The 17467-nt window shown below is 56.8% G+C and overlaps 1 protein-coding gene across 11 annotated transcripts in view; it reads right to left on the reverse strand.

Moving 5' to 3' along the window:
* Window positions 1-17467, reverse strand: part of NFATC2 (nuclear factor of activated T cells 2) — a 131059-nt gene that overhangs the window by 32007 nt on the left and 81585 nt on the right. For all 11 annotated transcript variants that reach the window (XM_079127013.1, XM_079127011.1, XM_079127012.1 and 8 more), the window contains 3 exons: window positions 5200-5255; window positions 4668-4794; window positions 1797-2486 (listed from right to left, as the gene is read on the reverse strand). In XM_079127013.1, the coding sequence (XP_078983139.1) occupies window positions 1797-2486; window positions 4668-4794; window positions 5200-5255 (873 nt within the window). The remainder of the gene's footprint in view (window positions 1-1796; window positions 2487-4667; window positions 4795-5199; window positions 5256-17467) is intronic.

The following is a 17467-nucleotide window of genomic DNA, read 5'->3' on the forward strand; positions in this document are numbered from 1 at the left end:
CCTCTCACCCACCCGGACGTGGCGGTTCCCTAACAGAAGCGCTCACCATTGCTCTTTAACGAGGCGCAGGGGCAGGGTGGGAGAGGCCTGCACATTTCCCAGCTGGAGGCCAAGCGAGTCAGCTCTCCGCTGGGGAAGCTCCTGCCCTGCCCGGCCACTCATTTATTCATAAAGCACCTCGTTTCCAATAGTCACCCAGGCACGTGGAGAGGTCCAGTTACAGACGTGTCCCCAGAGCGTCCTACTGCTTCCTTCTCTACACTGGCAATCCCCTTTAAAAGAAGCACCGAGACTCGATCTTAGCCGTCTGGGACATGAACAGACCGAGGAAGGGCTGTGCACTGGCTTCCCGTTCAGAATGGGCACTGCGTCCCTAACTCCCACCCTGCTTGACTTCCAGGCTCAGAGCCACCACTGCACTATCAGAGCAGCCTCCTAAAGCTTGTGAGGCAGTGTGACCCTACAGGAGGCGGCCCAGAGGCCTTTGCTGGATGAGGTCTGGGGACATGTTTTGGCGGATAGTTTTAATAGAGGACACAGAAATTACTAGAAGTCCCGGAACCCCGGCTACCCTGGCCCATCAAGGCTGTGGAAAGTAATCAACAAACACTGGAGGGTCTGAAATTTCACACCTGGTCCCTCCCCCGACGGGAGCTGTTCTGAAAGTCTCTGCCTCGCTTCTTTCTTCTTGGTTGGGTCCCTGAAAGTTAATCTCCCTAAACAATTGAGTTGTCAGAGTACAGATTAAACATCTGCAATCCAAAAATTCAAAATGTTATGAGCACTGGCGCGATGCTCAAAAAGTTTCAGATTTTGGATTATTTCAGATTTTCAGATTTTTGGATTCGGGAAAAGTCTTATACAAATATTCTAAGATAGGTAACAACCCTGGTCCCAAACATTTTGGGTCAGGGCTCCTCCAACAGTGACACGCAAGCTGAGCTGGGGCAGCCGCCAGCCATCAGGGTGTCCCTCTCCCATCAGGAAATGCCGGTCGCCGATCTTCCTCTTTTCTTTTTTTCCTGTACCCCTGCCCCCGGAGAAGGCCGCTCTGCCTGCCCCAACCTCTATCTTGCAGCCACACCCTGTGGATCTCAGGTGAGTCCAATCAACAGGACTGGCCTTTCCTCCCCGAGATCCAGATCCAGGCCACATCACAGCTGGCCCGACAAGGTGTGCCTGTGGCCAGGCCTCCTGCCAACAGCCTGGGGCACCTTCAGGCCCACACAAAGCCTTCTTCTTCTTCTCCTCGCCCAAGCGCCCATCGGCCGCACTCGCCACAACGGAAGCCACGGCCGCCCTCCTATCAATGCGCCTCTGTTCCGGCACATGGCGGAGGGCTGCCCGCAGCCTGCCCGCCTGCCTGTTCCGGCTTCCCTCTGAGAGCCCCTTTCAATGTCCGCGCTCCTTCCTTCTTCCCCACTCCTCCCCCACACGCACAAAGACCTGCTATAAAGTGGGATTTTTCTCTGTAGGAACAAAAGGAAGTTAACTTTCTTTCCTCTCTGTTTTTCCTGTCCTCGATCTAAATCTGGCAATCGGAAAGAGTGGAGGCAGTTAAATGGACCCAGTTCATGACCTTAAGGGACACTCTCGTTGGCTTTTTCTACTGGGGTGGCTGGAGGGGCATCTAAAGCTGTCCCCACCCCAGCTACAGCCTCACGAGCCATCTTATTCAAGCCCCTTCATTAAATGGAGACGCTGAGGCCCAAAGCGGTGGTACCTGGGCCGCTCGGTGGGCTTTGGGGCAGCTGCTGGGGCCCCCTGCTGGGCAACAAGGAAGCAGAGAGTCTTACCATCATCCAAGTAGGTCTGGTCCAAGTTCTGCTCCTGCTTGATCGTCACCCCCGCGGGTAATCCTTCCTTTGGGTCACTGACTGGGGGTCCGTTTTTGGCGGCTCTTTGGCTTGTGGCGTTCTGCTGCTGGATGACCGTGGGGTAGGAACTGGGGCTCAGCCTCTGCCCTTGACTGGCGGGAGGCGGGCCAGGCCGGGCGGCGCCTGGTGGGAAGTTCTCGCAGTACATGATGTGCTGGAACTCCTGGTGGCTCCCGCAGCGCAGCGGCTGGTTGGTGGGCGAGTAGTGGATCACGGGGGGCGCCTGCTGGGTGGCCGGGGAGGGGTGGAGCAGGGCCGAGCTCTGCCCCGGGGAGCCGGCATGCACCAGCACCGAGCGGTGGGCATCGGCGAGGGACAGGGGCGCAGCCATGAGGGCCGGCTGCTGGTAGCCCAGCAGGCCGGGACTCAGGCTCTTGCTCCGCTGGTAGAGGACGGCCGCGGGGTTCTGCTGCTGGTAGCGGGCATCGGGGGACGAGAGCCCTGAGCGGAACTGCTGGCAGGGAGCCATGGTGGCCACGAGGCAGGAGGGGGACTCGGCCACCATCGGGTGCTGTGGGTAATACGGCTGGCTCCCCAGGCCCCCGGGGGCGGGGCTGCAGATCAGAGAGGGGTCATACTCATCGGTGGGCTCCGTCTTGATGGCTGGGACTGCAAGGAGAGAAAGCACACACTTCGGCACCTGCAAGGACCTGCCGTGTGTTCCGAGGAGGAGCGGACGGAGGCGAGGGACAAGCGCTGGGTGTCCACGCGGGTGGGCCACAGGCTTTGGCTCTACAACTTACTAGCCAGGGGCCAAAGGCTCCCTGAGCAATCAGTCCTGTCAAGTTGGAAACTTCAGGCTGGCCATGATCTCAAGTGACAGGTCTTTCCAAACTGGAAAGATGGCTTGTAGGTCTGACTCAGGCCTGGGACCGTCACAACCCAGCTTCTTGAGAAACAGCATCATTTCTCAAGATGTCATCTGAAGACCAAATGTCCCCTCCCCTCCCGACCCCGGTAGCTCCCGTCCCTGTCCCTGTCTTCCTTCTTGCCACATGTCACCATCTGAGAGACGGTCTCTGTCCTATGTGCTTTATCATCTGACCACCTCCTCTAGAACACAGCTTGCCCAGGGAATTCTTTGGTCTCTGTCTTGTCCAGTGCTGGGTCTCTGGAACCCAAACAGCAGCTGTTCTTAATGGGCACTCAGATATTCCCAGAGGAAGGCATGACCCAATACTAACTGTCACCCTCTTCCATTCTGTGGAACTTTGGGGAAACAAGACCAGGTCTCAGTTTCCCTGTGTGTGAGCTGGTGGAAACAATCACAGCTACTCAGTGGTATTGGTGGGAGGACTGAGTGAGACCCCTGTGCAAGGCACCAAGCCCAGCGAGTGACCTGCAGAGGTGCTGGGAGTCAGCCACAGTGCGCGATGACTACCACTGCCCACGTTGTCACCGCTGCCTGGCACGAATCACCAGAAACAGTTCCTCTCCGACACCTTTGCTGGAGCTTCCCTGTGTCCACCTTTCTTCTCACTGGAGCAAACGACCAGTGGCAGGACGGAGCCTGGGGTGGCCTCCCAAGCACAAGGGTCACAGGAGGGAGGCGAGCGGGCAGGGCAGCAGGTCCAACTCAACCACCGAAACCACTTCTCAAGAGGCCATTGGAAGGCCAGCACCTGGGGGCCAGAGGGCTCACTCAGCCCTGCTCGACCCAAAGAATGCGTGCGGAGGCCAGGCCAGGAGCCTCCTGGCCACGAGTAGCCCGCGCCACAAAACGAGCCTGAAAACCGCTACGTTAGAAGAAATGGTTGCGTTGCAGCCCAGGGCCCACCCAGCGGCGCCCACCGTTAGGGTCCTACGTGGTCTGGGTAACCTGACCGCTGCTCCTGACCGTGTGTGACATCACTGCTGGAACAGCCGTGTCCTGCAGGGACGCGTGCCTCCAAAGCCAAGCTCCCAGGTCAGGTGTCCCCTGGGTTTAAGGGTCTAAAACTGACAGAGGATAGGACCGGGGGACTCAGGTCCCAGATCACGGGCTTCAGGTCTGGGACGGGTAGCCAGCAGATCTTCTGTCAGCCTGGGAAGTTTCTAGCCTATTTCCCAAGGAAGAGCTTGAAGACAAATATTCCAACATAAAACTCCCCTTTCCTGGCTGTTCCTAACCAGCCACTGTGCAGCCTTAGCATCATCTGACACACCAATAATAGCAATGTTCTCCATTAGCAGATCCCCCGACCCTGCAGAGGGCCAGTTTCAAGTGGGCGGGTTTCCTCTGTTTCACTCCTGGGTCTATATCTACAGTCCCAGGAGCTCAAATACTATGGGAACACATGAATGAATGAATGACAAATGGCAGTCACTACGTTTCTTAGGAACATGTGCCTGTGCAGCTGAGAGCTCCTGGCCTGGTTATCCACTCAGTGGCTTCTCTGGCCACCAGGAGCCTGCCCACTGCACAGCAGCTAAAGGTTCTTTAGGCCTTAGGGCATGTCCACTTCTGACCTCTAGAGTGGTCAAGTCCAAGACAGGGACAGGAGGCATCTGCAAAACCCCACCCCTCAAAACCTGTCTACTCATGCCCTTCTCCCTCCCGCACCCGGAGGAAGATAATAATAGCTGATATCACTGACATCCGCTAACCATGCACCGAGCTCAGGGTTTATGGGCATCTGACTCATAATTCTTATAAAGAAGTTGCCATCTGACAGATGAGAAAACAGGCTCAGAGAGGTTGAGTCCCCAGCCTCAGGCAGCCCAGCTAGAAGAAGACCACAGGAGTCCTGAGTCCCGTGCCTCGAGCCTCTGCTGCCTCAGCTGGAAAAGAAGCCAGAGGGAAGGCCTCACCTGGGTGGTAGGTGAAGTGCTGAGGCTGGCTCCGTTTCCTTTTCCCATTGATGACGTAGAAGTTCACCTTCACAGATGTGCGGATATGCTTGTTCCGGTACTCGGGGATCTCCACAAAAAGCATATTCTGAAAGGAAGAAGTCGTCACGACTCAGCCACAGCAGGGTCTGGACTCCCACCAAGACCCTGGCCGCATTCAGCAGCCCACCTAACAGCAGGGCCTCTCGACACGCCCTGCATTTACAGGTGACGTCTGATTTCAGGGGAAATGAGTTATTCAGCTGTAGCAAGGAAACAGGCTGCAGCATCGACTGTCAAGACCAAGAACCCACAGCCCAAACCAGAGGACCCAGCGCCCGAAAAAGACTCAACTCACACATGGGTTCCGTGTGCACTTACTGAGTACCTGTCAGGTCCCACTGTGTGGAAAGGAAGGAGGGAGTGGGGGGCAAAGAAACAGGACAGACAGACAGGATGACAGGGCGGGGGCTCGGGATCCCTGCCGTCTCAAAGTCCGCATCCCAGGGCTTACGGGCTGGCTCTTGTCTTTATCCACCGTGGCTTCCATCTCCCAGACTTGCTGCCCATCTGGAAAGCAGAAAATGACAGACTGTGGAGAAATTGCTAGAAACCAAGGCTCAGGCCCCAAACTCACCCCTGAGGCTTAGCGAGTTTATGGGTGTTTTCAGTAAGGCGTGCCGGCGTGCACGTGTGCGTACGGATGCTTCTTTTCCCGAACGGAAGGCATGTTGACAACAGAAAACCATACAATAAAAAATAGGAAAAAATTAGAGATCGCTCAGAATCCTACATCATTATCTTTTTTTTTTCTCCTCTGTATCTGAAAATTACTTCTTTCTTTCTTTAAATAAAAAAAGTATTGTTACGTATTACACTTGATTATATGCTTTGTTCAACCAAAGGTTATTTCCGAAAGGTCCTGCAAATGCCAAGAGTGTCCCAGGGGCCTCATTACGGGTCCCCGACTGTCCCAGACGTGCCTTAGCCATTGTCTGAGAACACAGGTGGTTTAGACGTTCTGTCCTGGGAGGGAACCCTGTGACCCCAACAGGGTCCCGGCTCCTGAGTCACCAGGGTGCGTGGAAACACAGGAGCCCACCCCACACTTTTCCGGCAACAGACGGCCCGGATCGCGTGAGTCACACCAACTGAGGAGGTTTCACTCAACAATAAATCCTCCTTCCCGGGAGCCCAGTGCTCATTCCCCAGTTTGGGGCCAAAAAGTTGGGCCAAACACAACCCTGCATTTGCAAATCACAGGCCTCTCTCACTGACCACCTACATTGGCCACTGGGCAGTTTTCAGCTGAAACGAATCGTTTCCACCAGTGTTTCCAGGGTGTTTGTGGAACAGACTCTGAAGGATATTAAAGGGTTTTATGAGCAGGGGAAAACTTCCACAAGCTAATAAGGGTTTGGAAAATGCTGAGTCAAAGTCAAATGGGTTTCTTGACTACAGGACAGCTCCAGGCTTCCATGCGCTCACCTGCAGAGGCCCCCAAGGCAGTATGTGGCACCCCCAACACCTGACCACAGAACCCCGGGCCCTTTCTAGAGCATGGCAGTTGGCATCTTCCGTGACGGTTCAGATCTGAACCCACGTGGTCTCGTCTCTAAAGCTCACCCAGAGAAATCTGGGCTGCAAAGCATCATTGGAACCTACTGGAACAGACACCCCCCCACACACCACCCCACTGCCGCCACCACCACAGTTAACCAAAAGTCCTGTGGTTGCTACCGCAGTAAATGCCACCTGGAAGAGCCCTTTGTAACAACCAGGTCTGCAGCCTTGGGCTCAAAGTTCTTGCTCGGTGCAATTCCTGAAATGACTGGGGACAAGGGCAAGCTTGTGTCAAAAGAGAAGAGGAGCCAGGAGCTCAGCTGAGCATGCAGAGGCCCTGGATCTCACCCCCAGCACTGTGCAAAAACAAAAAGGAGAAAAGAGGAAGGGAAGAGGAAGGAATGTGCCCATCTGACCACAGCACGCGGTCCCTGAGGGAGGGACAAGGTATCCCCCGCAGTCTCCCCCGCACGCCGCAGGGGAATACTTCAAGATTGAATGCACTGAATACACCAAAGAGTCAGCAGCTCCAGAGGCTGCTGAGGGGGTCAAGAAAGAGTCTGAACGTCAGACACTGCTCAAAGGGAAGCAGCAAAGGACAGACAGGTGGACATCAGGTGCCTGAACGGAAGTCCTCAGGGCCTGGTCCTTCCACGGACAAAGCTCTCAATCCCCATTTCCATGTCAAAGATGGGTCGAAGGTCACCCAACAGAGACACGTGACCCCTCTCGATGGAGGTCCACCAGGAGTGCAGCTACTCAGATAGGTCCCCTTCCCAAAGGGGGTCCTCATGCACTCACTGAGAAGCAAGCCCTGAGCCAGAGACCAAGTCGGACATTCATGGAGGAAGCAATACGGGTCAGTGTCTGTCGTGACCCTCTCTCCGGCTCTCACCGGCTGGCTGAGTTCTGCCGCCACCAGAACTGCTTCTGCACCTAGCATGGTTCCCTGGGGAGGGAAGGCCGGTCCTCAGGAGCTCTTCTCGGGAGGAGGCGAGGCGCCCGGAAGCCTCAGCAGGTCAGCCACGGCAGAGCCTGAACCAGACTTCCTCAGGACAGTCCATGGCAAGGCTGGGCCACCACACTCCAGGCCTCCCACGGCCCAGCAGTTCTGAGAGCAGGGAAGCAGGCCGCAGGGTACAGCAGGAGTCTCTGCCACAGGCTGACCATGACCCTGAGCCAGGATGAACTTGGCCCCTGCCTCCCCTCAGGACTCCTCACTCCTGGGTACCCTCAACTTTGGGATGGACAGAGCTGGCTTCGAATCCCTGATTCCCCCAATTAGCTGTGTGACCACGGATAAGACACTAGACCTCTCTCTGCCTTCCATCCAAAATAAAAGGGTCTCATATCCCTTTGCCTCACAGGGTCCTCGGGAGAATTGAATCAGATGCCCAGCGTGTCGGTGAGGACGATGATCATGACTGGTGGCCCCAGATTAGTCGAACACTGACCGCTTTACCGTTTTGCACACATTCCGCCACGTGTTAATATTGGAATAAACACGCATCTTTGAATCGGAATCCAATAAAAGTCCTCTGACTGCACTTACCCACACCTCTGCCAGCAGGTGTGGGCTGAGGGACTCTACAAGGGACAGCACCTGTTCTGCCGGGTGGTGGCACCGTGCCTGACTTTCCTTGCTTTCAAAAGCGGATCTTTTACTCTATGGCCTTAACTTCAAAAGAGAGTGCAAGGGGTCACTGGCATGAAGACGGAGGGGACGGTGGGCGAGCGAAGCCGGGGCTTGCTTCTTTCTTGTGCACCTTTAGGGTCAGAAGCTTGGGGACACAGCACACCTTCCTTGTTCAGTTCTCAGCAGGTCCCAGCAGGAAGTGAAAGCCGACACCAGCCTCCTTCTCCATTTAGATTCACACAGCGTGGAAGATACAGCCAAGGGACTGTCACTGAGGGAACCAGGTGGTTTACAGAAAGTCTCGAGGCCACCTTCACGGCTGCACTGCCCTCGCCTCCCACGCCTGTGTCCACTGGTGCACGTGTCCTAGGGCAGGCCAAGCCCATGCTCAGAGAAGAACCCACACCCAGCCTGAAGCCACCGTGCCAGGTTCAAGTCCGCTTGCCACCATTTACTGCCTGTGGGGCCACACATCTCGGGGCCTCAGTTTCTTTACGGGCAAAGATGGCAAAGCTGGTGCTGGCCTGCAGGAGTTGTGCCCGGCCACGGCTTAATGGTGGCACGTGTACTTAGCCAGGGAAGGTGCCCCACCGAAGGTCCACGCCAGTCTGTGCCGCTGCCGTCGCTGTAGAACTTGGCGTCACACGCTGGGAGGAGAGAGCTGGCGGCCACCCTGCCCCGTGCTCTGGTGGCCCTCAGGGTCTTCCTTTTGTTTCCACGCATCACATTCTTCATCACGAATACATAAAACGGCCACAGAGAGTCTCAAGGACAGGGGACGCTGAGCGGATCGCCGCTGCAAAGTAGTGAGGAACATCAAGCTCACAAGGAGTCGGGACACCAGGCCGCCCGGGGAATGAGGCAGACCCCCGTTTTCCGACCTGGGAACACTTCCCTTACACTACAGAGCAGGCGGGTTCCAGGGTAGCAGGCCAGCGCTCACGGCGTGGGCCAGGGGATACGGGGGCCAGGGAGGACTGCGGGCAGCTTTGTTGGCATCGTGTCATCGGGCGCCACGCTACCTGCTCACCTGCTCGCCTCCCAGGACCCCGCACAGCCCAGTGCTGCGTGGGGGCTGGGCAGCGACTACCAGCACGGAGGAGGCTGCCTCCCATCAGTAGGCCGCTAGGGCCAAGGAGCCCTGCACCCTTCCTGCCCTTGGGGGGTCCCCAGACTAGGAGGCAGCCTGACATCCTGACAGGGCTGCAGAGAGAAGAGGACTCTGCTGGGAGGGGGCCCCACCCCACAAGCCAGCTTCCTCTCCCAGTCGGCTTCAGCCGCTGGGCCTTCCCACCTGCAGTCAGCTTGCTCCATCTGCACGCCCTGACCATGCCACTACTGCCCCTGTGCCCAGGCCCTTTCACCCGCGAGGGTCCCCGGCAGCCACCTCTCATCTTCTCCTCCTCTCCCACGCTCTGCTGTCACTTTAGCCACCTGCAGAGTGCCTGTCTCTTCTCACTCCAGGTCTGAACTCCCCAAGGGCAAAGCCACACCTATTTCCTCCTCTGCCTCATCCCAGTCACCAGAGTATCTGGCCTGTAACAGTCACTCAATAAATATGAGCTGAATGAATGGCCACGTTGGTCTCAGTAGCCCCCTGCAAGGCCCACGGTCAGAGCTCAGGAAACGTCCGACCCACAGGCCTTTCCAGTAAGAGGCCTGGCAGAGAGGAACCTCTGAGCCCCTCTCAAAGAGTCCCTTATGCTAATCAACTGAAGAGGAAGGAGTTGAGAGTACAGGTGCAGACGAGCAACCACCTCAAGGCACGGCGGCCTGGCGGGACCCCATCCACCTCCCGCCCTGCTCAGGTGGGCGCTGGGCAGACCCTCGCGTAAGCAGCACTGAGCGGCCCAGCGGTCTTCTGCTGCACAGGTCTGGGGTGAAGCAAAGGACGCGGGTGTCTTGGGCAGATGTCTGGGCCAACCTGTCCCATCCTGAGTTGACAGGGACTGTCAGCCAGCATGTAAACGGCGCTTCCAAGTCGCAGAGGGGAAAAGTGAGGAGCCAGAGCTCGGGAGAAGGGGCTGGTCTTGAGGGGTGTGGACGCTGTTCGGTCAGCATGGCAGTGCTGGCGCCGACTTCTGGACAGCCCAGCTCGAGAGGAGAAGCCCCGCAGGCAAGCAAGCGAGAGCCCTTTGCTGGGAGATGGCCTGAAGTCATTCTGCCCTCTGCGGCAGCTAGGATGGAAGCACGCGGACAGGAAGCAGGAGGGCCGGCCGGGCGCGGCTGGCCAGCAGTCAGCCTGGACGCCCTGGGCTGGAGTCAGCACGCGGGCGGGTGGGCTGTCACGGAGGAAGGCAGACGTGTCCGCCCCGGGGCTGTGTGCATGCCACTGGGCTTGAGGACCCGGGAGGAAGTGGAAGTGTCAGCTCGCATTAGCTGGCCATGCCTGATGCCTCCCAGCCCGGGCTCTGCTTTTAAAGATGAGCTAAATAAAGATGGTTGAAGTCATTTTGGTCTGCTCCTTATGACAGCTGACCAGCAGAAAAGCGGGTCCGCCCTGGAAGCTTGCGCTTGGGGCATCACGAACGTCCCCTCAGCTCAGGGGCATCTCACGTCTGCCATGGGGACGCCACCTGATGGATTCCTGAGGTCTTGATTCCTGGCACTGTATCTTCTCCTGTCCCACCGTTGCCCCTGTAACCACCCCGTCCCCCACAACTGCAGCAGTGGCTGGCCCACCTCCCAGCGCCACCTGCACACCCCTCCCCGTCCCTCTGTGTACGGATCACCAGAATGGTCTCAAAAATACAAACCAGAGCGGGTCAACGCCACACACACATTTAAAGTCTCCAGCAACGACCGGCTGCTTTGGGAGCAAAACCCACACCCCAGCCACGCCCACGGGGCCCAGCACAGCCCACCCCTCCCAGCAACCTCTCTGGGCTTGGCTGGTATCTCACCACCAGCCACGAGGGGCCAGGGCCCCCTCTGCTCTCCACTCCTCCAAGACCTGAGCACATCCACACGATGCCGCCGTGGCCCTGACAGGTCCTTCTCCTGCAACCCGCTTCCCTGGACTGCTGTTCATTTCCCCAGCTTGAGGGCTCTGCTTGAAGCTCCTTTGGGAAAGTTCCTCCCTGACTTCTCAACCCCGGTTGCCCAATCTCACCAATAAAAATACGGGACGTCCAGTTAAATTTGAATTTCACAAAACAATATGTCCCAAACCTCTTGCCACGGCCCAGGACATACTTTCACTAAAGCGACTCGCTGTTTACCTTCAGGTTTAACTGGGTGGCCTGTACTTCCCGACTCCGTCACACCTGTGACCCGGCTTCCCTGTTCTCGGGTAGCACTTTGCTCATCTCTAAGTGCTGCTCCTACAGCAGTTTGAGACTATCCACCCCTGCAGGCAGGGATTTCACCTGTCATGTGTCATGTACGAGGCACAGAACTGCACACAATAGGTGCTCAATCAATACCCGAGGATGGGTTTGGAAGCATGGGGGCTGCATGAGTGGGGGAGGCAGAAAGGCTGTGTGTGGTCAGGTCCCGGGGGCCACCGTCTGCCCCTGCTACTCCCAGCCCAGCACTCTGCTCTGCGCCAGCCACCATCCAGTGACCCCAGCGTCAGCAGCCAGCGGCTCTGGGAACCTGGAAACTCGGGTTTGGAGCTCCGCCCCACACTGAGGAACTGTCACTTCAAGGAAGCCTGTCAACCGCACTGTGCGATGCAGCTTCCCCATCTGCAAGTGGGGGAGGGGAGGCAGGGCCACTCGCCAGGCCTCCAGGCCAGGAGCTGAGTACCAGAGAGGCTCTTCTCCCCAGCGGAATCTACTCCCCAGCGGGATCTACTCCCCAGCGGGATCTACTCCCCGGGCAGAGCAAACCGAGCTCCCGGCCCAGAGGAGGCGGCCGGTGTTGTCCGAGCACCTACAAACTGCCTGGCATTTTCAATTCCTTGAATCCTTTTGTTGCTAAAACACCATCCTCCTCATTTTTAGAGGTGAGGAAACTGAGTCCTGAGGAACACAGCACAAGGTTAATCCAAGCTTCTGGCCAAGCCTGCGGGGTGTTCACACAAAGGCTCTGGCACTAAGAATGACGTCTGGTGGCCGAAATGCTCAGGCCCAAGTTAGTTAGAAAACATTTTTCTGCAGCCTCTTTCAAAGGTGTTTTAGAAGGTGGACTGCAAGATCCTTTTTCTTGAAAGTCTGATCCGATGTGCAGGAAGGCCCAAGATAGGCCAAATGTTTGGCTTTCTGAAAATGAGACCATCTTCTCTCCAGGGAGCTTTGGAGTTGCAGGCCGGCCTCTATCTTTGGGGGAACACTTTGTGCCCCAGCCAAGCTGCAAGCAATGGGCTCAAGCCCAGGGGGTTGCTGACACTCTGGTGGTGAGTCACGGGGCAAAGGTCTGCAGCGCCTTAGTCATGACCCCGCCCAGCCTGGAGTCTGACATTTCCCAGAGAGAAGTCAACAGAGAGATTCCCATCCCAGGGCTATTATTCCAAAGACCACCCTAGTGACATCAAACCCAGGGCAAGACAGGTGGTGGGGAGAGGTCCCCTCAAAGACACCGCCAACTCACTCTCCTAGGAGACTGGTTCATGGAAAAATACTTACTTAGCAAAAATTTTTTAGAAATATATTTTAAGCACATGCATTTCTATTTATTAAACAAAGCTCAAAATACAACCTTTGGGAACCTCCAAGTAATAAAATGACTCATGTCAGGACACGATGACTCAGTGGGAAAGAGGGAATTCCACCACCCACGCCTCCTTTCTAAAAAATCAATTTGCCCTCTGACAGGTGATGGGAGTCTCTGCCATCAGGCTGCTCCAAGAGAACAGTCCAGCAAAACAAGGCTCCCTTCTGACAATCAGAGCTGAGTAATCCCAGGTCGGCCCGTTTCCCACCTCCGCCCCCGCGGGACACGGAGAGCCGAGGAGCTACTTGGCAGGGCCCGGGCCTGCATGGAGGACTTACCAGCCGAAACATTCCAGACCCCTGTGTCATGCAGACGGACCTTCCAAACACTGGATCCCGCCCAGGCAGGCAAGGCGCCGGCTGCCATGGCAACCCCATTTCCGCCGCAACATCACTTGTATTTTTGTGCCCTTAGATTTTTTCCTGTTTTGCAATGTTTTGCTGGGACCCCCGACTCCGCCTGAGGCCCAAGGGTCAGGGTTCCGAGCGACGTCAGGGACGGCCCCAGCCCGCCCCGCGTGACCGTACTGGGGAGGTCACGCCACTTTTACCTTTCAGTCAACAGATAAGTGGCTCCCACCGATTATGAGGAGTGGCAAGAGAAAAGATGCCGACTGCTCTGTAGCTTCCTCTGACAGGACCGAGGAAAGGTGCCCGCGTTGAGGTCAGAGTTGCCCGGGGGTCCCCAGCTCTGCCAGCAGCCGGGGGCTGACCTGCATCCCCCGCATGACCTCTCTCAACCTGTTACCCCATCTGTGAAGCGGGGGAGATGCCACCTGCCTGTCCCAGCTGGAGTGACAGAAGGGACGTCACTGTCACTGAACATCGTGAATGAACACCTGCTCTGTGCAGGGACTGCTCTAGACGCCGAGGGCAGGGCACCAGTGCCAAGTCCCATGCTCAGGGAACCAGCACCTGGAGGGGGAGCCCAGGTAGCAAAAGGGCTGACGGGCCAGGTGGCTGCAGTGGCAACCTGGGCGCCAAGAGAGCCAGACGGCAACAGGCAGGGGCGCCCCTGAGGATGGTGGACCAGGCCCCCAACCTGGAGCGCAGGAGACCACAGCTCTGTAAAGAACAGTGGAAGAACGTTCTGAGAGCCAACAGGCAGCATCCTAAAAGAGAAAGGAGCATGAGCTGAGGGGACAGGAGCAGCAAGAGGGGCATCGCCCTGCGAGGCCAGGGACAAGGGCCAGATGGCGCAGGCCCCTGAAAGCCCTGAAAATAATCAAAAGTAGGAACAGAAACAACATAATGGCCGTTATTATTACTGCTGCTATAAATAAGATGCCATTTTCCAAAACACCGGGCCGCACGGCTGCAGGGCCCCTGCCCCCTCCCCGTCCCTCCAGCCTCCCAGAGTCATCTCGCTGGAGTGGAAACTGCCGATCCCATTTTAGTGGACGCTATAAAAAGAACTTTGGAGCTGGTGGTGCCGATGACCTAGCGCTGGGGCTAAGATTAGCCCACGAGGCTGTCACCTTTCCTAATGCGAGAAACAGCTGGGGTTCCCCTTCCCTGGAAAACTCGGGCTGTTCCTCCCGCCCGCAGCCCCTGCCGGCCAGCGTGTCCATGGAGATGGGCGCCGGGATGGGTTTTGGAAAGAAGAAATTGAGCAACAGGGATTCCCCCGCCGGAGGCGGCCAAGCGGGGAGGGGAGCTGGTGGGGTCAGAAGAACAGGCCCAGTGCCTGTGAGTCCAGCGGGCTCCTCCGTCAGAGCTGCTGGGGCCGGACACCCACCCAGGGAAGCCACCCCTTCTCGGGCCCCAGGGGGACTCAGATGCCCTTGCTTGTCCCGTCCTCAGCCCGAGAGCTGCTTTCACCTGGGATCTGCGGCAGGCACAGAGGTTCCTGTCTGTGAAACGGCTCCTTGATGCCAGCCAGCCACAGAGTTCACAGGCCTCTACCATCACAAGATGGCTCCAGGGAACCACTGATTCCAGGAAGAATTAGCCTGGCTCTCAACTTCCCCGGAGCAGAAGAGCTCGAGGTCCAGGGTGCAGACTCCGGAGCCAGGCTGCCTAGAGTTAAATGTCATCACTGCCATTGGCCAGCTGTGTGACCTTACCGAGTTACTAGACTTGTCTGTGCTTAGAGTCTCACCATGACTTTGGAGGGCCGTCACGAGGAGTTGGATTACTTGCTTAGAACCAGGCTAGGCCCAGAGTTCTTATTGTTTTTTAATGACTCTTGGTTCCAATGAGGTGAACTCTTAAACTTGTGCTGGTTCTTCCACAGCCAAAGCATAAGGATAATAATAAAAAAAGCCAACATACTGAGCATTTGCACTGGGCCAAGCCCTGCGCAGAGAGCACACCCTGAAGGGTCTCAGCACCTCCCCTCACCTCCCAAGAGCAGTAAATCACCTGCATTTGACGACAGAGGAAGCGTTGGCACAGAGAAGTATAGTCACTTCCCCAGGGTGGCAGAGCTACCAAATGCCGATCAGCGAGTCAAACCAAGGTCATCTGACCTCTGAAACCATGCTAGTGACAGGTCACGGCATGCTCCCCACAGAGTGCCCGACCCAGCCAGGGCTTGGGGTAGCATGGCTGGAGCCACCATCTGGGGGGGCGCACACTGCACAGTGGTACGGCCGCCACAGGCCCCACCTCCAGGGAGCCACTATCCCACTTCACAGAGGGGAAACCGAGGCCCGGGAGGTCCAGGAGCAGGACAAGGCTGCATCACCCACCAGCAAGACCTCTCTGAGCGTCACCATGTGTCTCCTGGGTGCCCGCAGGGCCAGACAAGGTGACAGTTACAGATTCACAGGCCAGGGCCACCGTGGCACTCCCGGGGCCATGGATCAGCCTCATCACATGGCTTTTCAGAGCTGAAACCAGCTCGGTGCGTTGGTCCCTTCTGGAGGCAAATGTGTGGGGCCCAGAGAGCAGTTCAGCCGGTCAGCACTAACTGATGCCCCAGGAGGCCCAACGTCACTGCGCCCCAGGACACTTGAAAGTGTGCTGAGGCCCAACTCCGGAGGACCTGGAGGGGCCCAGCCTCAGGCCTTCCCTCCAGGCTCCCTCAGCCCAGAGGGTCCATCAGCCTGGGCCTGTTTATACCACGTCTCCTCTGCCAAAAGGTACTTTAGAGCAAAGCCCCTCCTGTCAAAGCCAGCAGGATGGTTTCCTGGTGACGTAGAGGCGTCTAGTCTGGAGAGGCAAGAGTTACCTGGTCATTTACATTTCATGCCACTCTCCTGCTCAAGAACCCACTGAGACTCCCTATGACCTCGCCTATACCTAGACCAAGCCAAGGCCACGTGCCTCCCTGCACTGGGAGACTTGTCGCTCTGGCCTCTGCCTTTTCTTCCCAACACTTCCCAGTGTTAAGCGGCCTGAGTGCAAAGGCAAAGGTTAAATGAAGCAGCTCTGGCCCAGGTGATGGAATGCGACTCAACTGTTCAAAAATCAGGTTCTCGGAATATTGAGTACCTGAATAAATGACCATGACACAAAAAAGCAGGACGGAAAACAGGTACAGAAAAAAGCTGCATGGTGCACAGGGACACCTCAGCCAGCAGGGCGGCCCGCCCAAGCCCGCGCTCCCGTCTGCACCTGTTTGCGGAACCACAGGGAGATGCGCAGGTGTCCGGCAGGGAGAAACTGTGGATGGGTGAGACCAGGTGGGGTTCAGGATGTCCCCAGCCTGGAACTCTCCTCATCTCTGTTCCTCTCCGTGCCCTGCTGGTGACCTCTAAACTGCAGAGCAGAGGGTCTGGGCCAGGGCGACTTTGCCCTGGGGGCACATTTGGCAACGTCTGGAGACATTTTTGGTCATCCCAACTTGGGCAGAGCTACTATACGGAGCTTGGGGAGGGCAGGGGCTCCTGGACACCTCGGTGTGGAGGGTCCCCTGTGGACGCTGCCTGGGGCGTAGGCTGCCTCCGTCACCTGTCACCTCCGTCTCCCCCCCAGCTCTTCTCTGTCACTCACTGCCAACAGGCGTACTGCACCTGCATCCCCCAAGGCACTTCCCGCACCCCAGGCCTCCCGGTTCCCAGGGATTTTGCCTCTGCTGATCCTCCCCTGTCCCCTCCCTCTGCCTTGACACCTCCTCAGCCCAGGCAAGTGACAAGTCCCCAGCCTGCTGTCTACACTTTTCCTTCCCCAGCTGGAGGCTGCCCTGGGAAATCGGTCAACTCCTAGGACTTCACTGGGACCTTGTGCACGAAGGCTCCATGGCTGCACTCCAGTCAGGTCTGCCCTGGGGACCCCTTGCTGTGTCAGAGGCAGGACTGTGGCTGATCAAGGGAGGCCCAGGGGTACAGCCACTCAACACTTCCAGGTACAAAAGGGGACCCACAGCCCTGCCAGCCGCGTCTCTACCCAAACCACTGCCGGCAGGGAGCACCTCATAAACAAAGTCACCTTGATGCCCAGGAGAGCAGCGGCAGCACCTGCCCTCGCCCAGCACTTCCAGGGTGTTGAGAAACAGGACGCCAGCCTGCTCAGCAGGGGCACGCAGTGGGCGCCAGTTCCACACCATTTTTTTTAGTGTTAAAAGATGGCATTTCTGGGATGGGAAGAAACTCTTAGTGACGTGGTACAAGTTTCAGTTTGCAGAGTTCTGGAAGACAACCTAGCAATATGTGCTCAAAGGCTTCAAAACGACTCTACTGCTAGGAACCAACCCTAAGTAAACAAAAAAGATACACAAAGAGACTCAGGGCCAAGATTAATCTCAAAGAATAAGAAGATTAATTACAGCACTACTTGTACTAAAAGCATAAGTAGCCAGTGTTAATTGGTTTCTGATAAACCTGGGGTGGTTGTAATTACCAGACACGTGTTAATTCACTTAACCTTCCTGATGACCCTATGGGTAAGAACTTTGGTCATTATCATCCTATACAGGAAGAAATGGAGGCACAGAAGGGTTAGGTAATTTGCCTAAGGTCACAGAGCAAACAAGTAGCTTAGCC

Source organism: Sciurus vulgaris (assembly GCF_902686455.1).
Source record: "Sciurus vulgaris genome assembly, chromosome: 2".
Taxonomy (NCBI): domain Eukaryota; kingdom Metazoa; phylum Chordata; class Mammalia; order Rodentia; family Sciuridae; genus Sciurus; species Sciurus vulgaris.